The 9,391-nt window shown below is 44.7% G+C and overlaps 1 protein-coding gene across 1 annotated transcript in view; it reads left to right on the forward strand.

Moving 5' to 3' along the window:
• Positions 1–8,786, forward strand: part of pgls (6-phosphogluconolactonase) — a 9,608-nt gene extending 822 nt beyond the window's left edge. The window contains exons 2-5 of the mRNA XM_043694972.1: positions 3,857–3,964; positions 4,938–5,039; positions 6,418–6,558; positions 7,273–8,786. Coding sequence (XP_043550907.1) covers positions 3,857–3,964; positions 4,938–5,039; positions 6,418–6,558; positions 7,273–7,407 — 486 coding nt within the window. The 3' untranslated portion in view covers positions 7,408–8,786. The remainder of the gene's footprint in view (positions 1–3,856; positions 3,965–4,937; positions 5,040–6,417; positions 6,559–7,272) is intronic.
• The last annotated feature ends 605 nt before the right edge of the window (positions 8,787–9,391 follow it).

The following is a 9,391-nucleotide window of genomic DNA, read 5'->3' on the forward strand; positions in this document are numbered from 1 at the left end:
CGGGGGTAATGGGTCAGGGAAAATGGGTTGGGCTTTAATGAGGTCAGAGGAAATGGATCAGTGGATAACTGTGGGGTCAGGGGTAACTGGGGTCTGAGGGCATCTAGGGTCAGGGGGCAACTGTGGGGTCAGAGCAAATGGGTCAGGGGCCAACTGTGGGGCCACCGCACAGGATGCAGGGTATTTGTGGGTAAAAGTTTCGTTGTGAAGGAGTAAAATGTGGTAATTTCAGGATGACTGGGTATTGATGGTGTAATAGTGTCAGGACTGATGGAGATTGCAGGTTTGGAAGGTGCTGCACAGGAAACCTGACTGAATTTCTGCACTGCTTCATGTAGATGGTACATGCTGCTGTGTGGTGGTGGTGAAGGGAGTGAGTGTTAGTTGGGGAGCGAGGCTAGTGAAGAGTTCTATCACTTACTGCCTTGTGGATTTTCGGATAAGCTTTGAGGAGTTAGGACATCAGTTCTTGTTGCAGGATTCCTAGCCTCTGCCTGCTGTTGTCGTCAGAGTAATTATAAAGCTAGTTTCTGGTCAATGGCAAAGCCCAGGCTGTTGAAAGTGGGAGGTTCAGTGAAGGTAATACCACATGGAATGCCAAGGGGCGATGGTTAGATTCCCTGTTATAGCCTGTTGGTTATAGTTGGTTATAGCCTGTGCCTGACTATTTATGACACAGATACATTTTACCACAAGTCAGCCCATACCTGGATATTGTCCAATTCTTGCAGCATTTGGACATGAGTTACTTTAGTGTCTGAGGAGTAATGAATAGTGCTGAGCATTGTGTAATCATTGGCAAACAATCCATTTTGACATTAATTATGTTAATGAAAAGAAAGACTCTGGTGTCTATAATGCTTTTCACTACCCCAGGATATCCCAAAGCGTTTTAAAACCACTGTAAAATGTAGTTCTTGTGGTAATGTGGAAAATACAGCACAGCAAGCTACCGCATGCAGCAGTATGATCATCCGATAATTTTGTTGTTGTGATGTTGATTGAGGGTTAAGCAATGTGGCTAAGTAAGATTTGCGTTAGTAATATTAGTGCTGTGGGAAAGACAAGGGTTGGGTAAGAATTTGGGGTAACAGTGGGCTGGCAATGGGGCTGTTGATAGTTGTGGAAAACCTGGGGGGGGTTGATTTGAGAGGAGTGGGAGTTTTAATGACACGGTAAGGACCTTTGTGAAAATTAATTCCAAGATACCTACAGGTTTCGATTAGCTTTAGAAGACATCTCGTACTGGAGATACCGAAGCAGACAAAGTGTGTGTCTGTTTTCTGCAGCTTGTTTTTCCTGACTGGACAACTACTTTGCGATGCAGTGATGTCGACGCTATGGATTCAGTTCCTGTACTGGCTGAGGTTTTAGTGAAGGTCCATCTTGCTCATCCTCGGCCCTTGCTTGAGGTGTGATGGCCCTCTGGTTAAACCACCAACAGTTTTTTTCTGTATAGAATCCCTACAGTGTGGAAACAGGCCCCTCGGCCCAACAAGTCCACGCTGACCCTCAAGAGTAACCAACTCCAGACCCATTCCCCATTATTCTACGTTTCCCCTGACTAATGCACCTAACCTATACATCCCTGGACGCTATGGGCAATTCAGCGTGGCCAATCCACCCTAACCTGCACATCTTTGAACTGTGGGAGGAAACCCACACAGACACAGGGAGAATGTGCAAAATCCACACAGACAGTCACTCGAGGCTGGAATTGAACCCAGATTCCTGGTGCTGTGAGGCAGCAGTGCTAACCACTGAGCCACCATGCCGCCCCTCAATTGTATCTCTTTAATGAGAATGCAGCCCTGTGGTCCTCTGGGACTAGGGTGATTTTACTTGATTCTTCTTTGGAGCAGATCAATAGCTGAACCGAGAGGCTTTATACCCTCCAATGTGAATGTTGCTAAACTGCATCAGGCCTGCTCTAAACAAGAGACTCTGCTGCTGTTACTACCCGGCATAGGTGTGTTAGAAGAGTTTACAGGTTGATAGTTGACCTATCTGGCGACTTTATGTGCGCACCTTACTTGGCCATGAGTGATTCTCGGGCATCTTGATCTGCTCTTTATTTTTCTTATCAAGTCTGCTTTGCTCAGTGCTCCCTTATGTATCTTATTACCCCAATCGTGCTTGTTCTAATCACTCATCATCGCCTTTGTGAAGATAAGGATAAAAATCACACAACACCAGATTACAGTCCAACTGATTTAGTTGAAAGTACAAGCTTTTGGAGCACTGCGCCTTTGTCAGGTAGCTAGTGAGGCAGATAGACATATTCATCTGAACTATGCGTTCTTAAATTCCTCGTCATGAGAATTCCCTTCACTTCCTTTCCTCCTGTCTCCTGATGTGGTTTGGTCCTGCATTATAGACCTTGATTCTTCTCGTTTTGAGTTTTCTTGATCAAACATTTGTAACGGAGGCATTTGTTGTGGTCACGTTTTGAACCAGTGACTTTGATTTATAGCGTACGTTTTGCAATCTTGGAATGTCCCAGAGTTCTTTACAGCAAGTGAAATAATTTTGAGATGTAATTACTAAATTAATATCGGGAACACAGCTGTCATTTTGTACACCGCAAGCTCCCATAAACAGCAGTGTCACGATGACCAAATAACCAGTTTCATTAATGTAGATTGAGGAATTTTCCTGTTATAGCACCAAGCAATATAGCTCATGCATGAATCCAGTCATAAGTCAGAGAGATGTACAGCATGGAAACAGACCCTTCAGTCCAACCCGTCCATGCCGACCAGATATCCCAACCCAATCTAGTCCCACCTGTGGCTGCACCTTGGAAGGGTCTAGCCAGTGACTTTTCTCTTGCTTTATTTGGTCAAGTGGGTGACTGGTTTGGAGGCACTTTAATTCAGCAATCAGTTCCTGAAGGTTGCTAACCTCGAAGCTTTCCACTTCCTGATCTGGACTATGCACACTCATAAAGTCACTCTATTTGCTATCCTTGGCAAATTCCGATTGTCACCAATCGTAAGTTTGTTTCGATGAGCGAATGGCTTCCCTGCAGCTTGCTCACCCTGATTTTTATCCAGGCTCGAGTCATCTCTTTAAGCTCGAAAGAATCATTCCTTTGTTCCAAACTCATCTACCATCTTGAGAAGGCTATCGACATAATCCCAGAGCAACCCAGCTCACCTCTGTCCTGTCCCCACATTCCGAACAGTTGTAGGCTGGGTTAGTAATCGCTGCAGGTTAGATTTCATGCCATTCATTTCACAATCTCACAACATGACTTAAACATGAGGTTGCAGAGATGATAAAGCAGTTTCACAGCAACTCCATCTGGAAAGGGAAGCAGGTGGCTGAATGTTTGAGAATACGGAAGAGCCTGCCTTTGGCTATCCTCTAGTTTTGGGTTAGGCCCTCTTCACAATCTCTGTAACCATCCTGTTGACTCTCTCTGCTCACTCCTATTTGTCATCTCCAATTGTAATTGCCTGGATCCCAAGCTTAGGGATTCTCTCCCCAAATATCTGTCTGTTGTCAGAACTACGCTACTTGTCTAAGCTTTTGGTCACTTGGCTTAATGTGTCTGTGTGCAGATCAGTGTCCGATTTTGTTTTTTGATGTTGTTGTGAAGCATCTTTGGGTGTTTTAGTGCAGGTGGCTATGTAAATGTAGTTAGTTTCAAATTTGTCCATGTTTGACAATAGGTTACAATATTTTTTATGTGCCAAGGTTTTAACAGATAGGGTCTCTAAGTGTTACTTAAGTGGTCATCTCAATTGATTGTTTGAGAGCAGAATAATCTTTGCTTTGCTATATTCTAGTCATACATAACTGCAATAATTATATTTCAGTCACGCTTAACTGTCAACATTTTCTGTTTCAGAAACAACTGCTGTCCAGAATCTCCATTCCTAATAACTATGTGGTTGCGATTAACCCCGCGTTGTCTGTGGAGGAAGCGGCAGACAAATATGCTGAAAGATTAAGAGAGGTACGGAACAGCGTTGAAAATACGGTCATGTCCCAGTGATATGGTGTGAGAGCATTGATCAGAAACTCACCGGGACACAAGGCCAACCGCTCCACTTGGGAGGCTAAGGGAGTGTCAGGGAAGGAAGGGTTCCTGTCTCTGTGTATGTGTGTTTTTGCAAGCACCTTGTCTGTTTCACTGTATTGCCAACTCTAGAGTGGAAGCAATAACAGTTACAGTGACTCGCGAGGTGAGGAGCTCAGATTATTCTAGAAGCAGGCTGTGCTCGCTTTTTAGAGGTTTTTGATCAAGTTTATATTGTTTCCACTGACTGGAGGATACAGGTTTAAAATAATTGGCAAAAACACATTGCAAATGATCAGAATCTTATTTCATGCAGTGAGTTATTATGACGTGGGATGCAATGACTGAAGGGGTGGTGGAGGCAAATTCAATAGCAGATTTTAATTTCACATTTTCAGTTTTATGCTAGAGACAATAGCTTGTACCTCTGCAGGTACCATTCTGACTTGAAACTATATTGCTGTTTCTTCACTGTCACTAGGTGAAAATCCTGAAAATTCCACACCCCCACCCCCCGAACCTCCAAAAACAGAGCTACTAAAATGTAGGTGTCCCAACACCAGATTGACTGAAGCAGTTCACAATGCAGCTCATCACCACCATCTCCAGGGCAGTTAGGGCATGGGTAGGAAGCCCGAAACATTGATTTTCCTGCTCCTCGGATGCTGCCTGACCTGCTGTGCTTTTCCAGCACCACTCTCATCTCCAGCATCTGCAGTACCCACCTCTGCCGTGTTGGAATTTTACACTTGCTGAATCTGATCCGGCTACAGAATTGGACAGATAGTGAGGAATTTGAGAATCCAGTCCTAAACACTGCATATATTTTTACTTTTTCCAAGCTGGTTTCTTATCAGTCTGGACAGGTTCTTCATTCTAATACTGCCTCTTTTCCTTTGTTCTGTTCTAGCTGTTTCCAGGTGATAACCTGCCAGTGTTTGACCTGGTAATCCTGGGGATTGGGCCTGATGGACACACTTGCTCTCTCTTTCCAGATCATCCCCTTCTGCAGGTAACTTGAACGTGACTGTATTGAATAGGAATGCAGACAGAAATGGGAAGTGCAAGTGTGTAAGATGACAGACTAAACACTTCATGGTTTTGAAGAAGTTATAGTTGAGCTGGATCAGTTGGTTGATAAGTAGTTTGGGCTTTGCTCTCTTAGGGAAAATAAACAGAGGTGACCTAGTTCCCACTGTTTAAGATCATAGACTCATAGAGATGTACAGCACGGAAACAGACCCTTCAGTCCAACTCATCCATACTGAACAGGTATCTTAAATTAATCTAGTCCCATTTGCCAGCACTTGGCCAATATCCCTCCAAAACCTTCCTATTGATATACCCATCCAGATGCCTTTTAAATGTTGTAATTGTACCAGCCTCCACCACTTCCTCTGGCAGCTCATTCCATACACGTACCACCCTCTGTGTGAAAAAGTTGCCCCTTGGGACCCTTTTATATCTTTCCCCTCTCAACTTAAACCTATGCCCTCTAGTTCTGGACTCCCTGACCCCAGGGAAAAGACCTTGTCTATTTTACCCTATCCATGCGCCTCATGATTTTATAAACCTCTATAAGGTCACCCCTCAGCCTCCGATGCTCCAGGGAAAACAGCACCAGCCTCTCCATGTAGCTCAAATCCTCCAACCCTGGCAACATCCTTGTAAATCTTTTCTGAACCCTATCAAGTTTCACAACATCTTTCTGATAGGAAGGAGACCAATCCTGAGTGATAGGTGTAATTGTCGAAGTGGAGAGAGGGTGACTTGCTCCAACACAGATCATTGGAGGTTTAAGGTGAGAGGGCAAAGATATAAAAGAGACCTACTGGGCAGCTTTTTCACACAGAGAGTGGTATGGGTATGGAATGAGCTGCCAGAGGAAGTGGTGGAGGCTGGTACAATTACAAAGTGTAAAAGGCATTTGGTTGGGTATATGAATAGGAAGGGTTTTGGAGGGATATGGGCCGGGTGCTGGCAGGTGGGACTAGATTGGGTTGGGATATCTGGTCGACATGGACGGGTTGGACTGAAAGGTCTGTTTCCGTGCTGTACATCTCTGACTCTGAGTGCTCACCATCTCTACGTTAAAACAATGCTCCCCCCCACCCCCCACCCCCCCCCCCCCCCCCAAACATAATTTAAACATTAGTATTTATTTGGCTGTAAGATGTTTTGGAATGTCCCGAACTGGTGAAAGATGCCATTCAGAGGAACAGTCCTTTGTTCAGTGGACAAAGGAGAGTAAGTTCATTAGGGGATGGATAAGGATTAACGTGATAAGCTGTATTGAAATGTTTCCAAATGGCACTGATAGAGATCTGCTGATTCTAACCCCAGCATTATAATGTCTCCATTGATGTAGTGTCTCCTTCTCTCTGGGACAGGAACAAATCAAGATCATTGCTCCAATCAGTGACTCACCGAAACCACCACCAAAACGTATCACCATGACCCTGCCGTTGCTGAACGCAGCACGTTGTGCTCTGTTTGTGGTAACTGGGGACAGTAAGGCTGCGGTGTTAAAGGTAAGAAGCTGCTTTTAGCAACATAGAGCTCAGTCAGCCCCAAAATTGCATCGGTCAGTTCACACACGTGTATCCTAACTCTCTATCCGTTAATCATGAAAACAAGATCCACTCTCTGATTTGACACACTCAATAGGTTTTGTTGTAGAAGAGAGTTCCAGATTTCCACATTCGCTGTGGGAGGGATTCCTCACATCACCCCGAACTCTCATTTTGAGGTTTGACTCGTTGTTCGGGACTCTCTTACCAAAATGAATAGTTTCTCTCTCTCCCTGTCTCTGTCTGTGTCTCCACCCCCCCCCCCCCCCCCCCCCAGTTCAATCCAGTTCGCTCCATTATCTGTGTCCAAGACTACACTAACCTGTACTGTGCATTTTCTTCATCTGACTTAAGCATCAGTAACACTGGTGAATTTGCACGACTCCCAGTTCATAGCCAGTGTGTCCTGCCTGAGGTGTGGTACCCAGAACTACTCTAACCAGAGCTTTACAAAAACAAATGGACTCTCTGCTGGTTTGCATTCTAACTTGGATTGCTTTTTGAGACCTTACGCCCTCAGTATTGCACTACAGTAGCGATTACTGCTCAATACTAATGTTTAAATTATGTTTAGCAGGTTTCAGTCAACATTGAGAGTGCAGAATGCTTCGATATTCCTGTTTGAAGCGATCTGGGACTTGGTTTCTCAGTTACTTTCTATTATTGTCTACCTAGGACATTCTGGAAGGTCACCATGAGAACCCACTCCCTGCTGCTCGTGTCAGACCAGTGAAAGGTGAAGTGCACTGGCTTATTGATGAAGCTGCTGCAAGCAAGTTGACGATTAAGGTGGATCGGCCATCGCTGTAGACACCAGCAAAATACTGTGGATGTAGATAACTTGGAATTTAAAAAAAGAACAAAGTGCTGGGAATGCTGAGCTGTTTGGGCTGCATCTGTGGAGGGAGACCAGAAGTGTTTCCTGATGAGGACCTTCCATCTTATCTGCTCCCTGGGTGATTACAAAACTGCTTTGACAAGAGGTCCCTGATCTAAAATATTAATTCCCATCTCCCCCTCCACAGGTGCTACTCGAACTGCTGAGTATTTGTCACCTCAGGAGGTGTGAAGGCACCTGATATGCTCAGGCCTACGTTTTTGGTTTAATGATCCCGGATTCCACGCTGTTTTTAAAAAGAACCAACCAAAAAGTCCTTTTGGGGTTGAAAATATCACTTTGTTAACTTGTAATTCTTCTTCCACATTCCCCACAGACCCTTTCAGAACATTCCAGAAACCATTCTCCCCTCAGAATCAGGAACCAAAGCTCAATGAAACCATTGGAGTCTTTAGATGGCATACCTCGGGGATATTGATGAGTAAATATGACCCTGATTCTGCAAATTACTGAATGAAGACCTTGGGGAAATGTATTTACTGTAAATAAACATTTAAAATTTCTGTTGTTTACTTTCAGTGGCGTGTTCCCCCTAACATAGGTTTTAAGTTATTTCCTTTCTGTTCGCATTCCAACTTAGTGATTTTTTTTACATTCTTGACGTAAAAGTTCGGCGTGACTCCCCTCACCTGAAGGACCTTGCCCATAGTGTGTCAGTCGCAGGGTTTTGGCCAAACCAGCACAACTGGGGACCGCACCTTGAGGCGGGGTGAGGCCATATCGCTGCAGTCCATACGCGGGAGTCCCTGTCTGAACACTCCATGGTTTTGGTGAGGGTCAGTGTGTGCTTGAGTCAACTGAACCAATGTGACAGACTGACCAGTTGTTCAGTAATGGACCGAACCCCGGTAGGAATCCTTGTGTTCATTTCCAACCTTACCTACAAAATGATTTGCTCGCAGGATATTTGTAAGAGAACACTGATCCTTTTGAAGGGTCTGTACATGCCTGGTGTGAGCTGCATACTTATTTGGTGGTGATTTTCCCCACATCTGATCTTCCCTTTGGGTTCCAGGCTCCGCGTTAGCTCACCAAACGGCCACCCAGTTTATAACTGGTGCTGAATTCAAAGGAATGATTGACTAGAATGCTGTGTTTATGTTCTGACCTGGAAGTAGATAGCACCAGCAATGGGATTGGCTGGAAGGAATGAGCTTGTTAGTTGGTTATTATGTAAGACACATGTAACCGACGCACCACCTCAAAGGGGAACATCGGCTGGAAGGAAGAAGCTAGGGAAACTATTACAATAATGTGCTGTGAAAAACCAATAAATCTTGCTTGTACACGATTCTGGGATGTTGTATCTTTGTTTCCTTAAAGTGTACCCCTCAAACCAGGATATCATTATCTAATCAGTCCCTACATTAGGTGCAACACTGTCCTCTCCTCTTGCAGCTGAAGAGTCTATTAAAGCACAACAAAAATATGCATCTTCTTTCTCCCCCCCCCCCCCCCTCCCAACCACCCCCCTCCACCCATCTGTAAAGTATCCTACCCCGTTTTAGCAGAGTCGGCCATTCAGCCCCTCAAGCTTACTACATCCATCGATAAGAGTAAGGTTGATCTATAGGTGTTTCCAGCTACCTTGGTGACCTTTGACTCCCAGGTCTCCACCAGAACGTATCCAATTGCTATGTTGGAAATATTCAATGACCCTCCTCCATTGTATTCAGAGGTAGGGAGTTCCAAAGTCAGACAACCCTCTGTCAGAGTCTTGTCTTAGCAGGGTGACCTCTACTCTCTCAACAAGTGTGCCCTTGTAGGCGAGGAGCCAGTCCCGGATTTTGTGACTGATAATTCAGAAACAAAAGGCTGGGGAGCACATCTGTCTGCTTTTGCAGAAGTACAAAGAAACTGAGCCCCAGCCTAAAACTTCACACGTGGTTTTAAAAA

Source organism: Chiloscyllium plagiosum, chromosome 8 (assembly GCF_004010195.1).
Source record: "Chiloscyllium plagiosum isolate BGI_BamShark_2017 chromosome 8, ASM401019v2, whole genome shotgun sequence".
NCBI lineage: Eukaryota > Metazoa > Chordata > Chondrichthyes > Orectolobiformes > Hemiscylliidae > Chiloscyllium > Chiloscyllium plagiosum.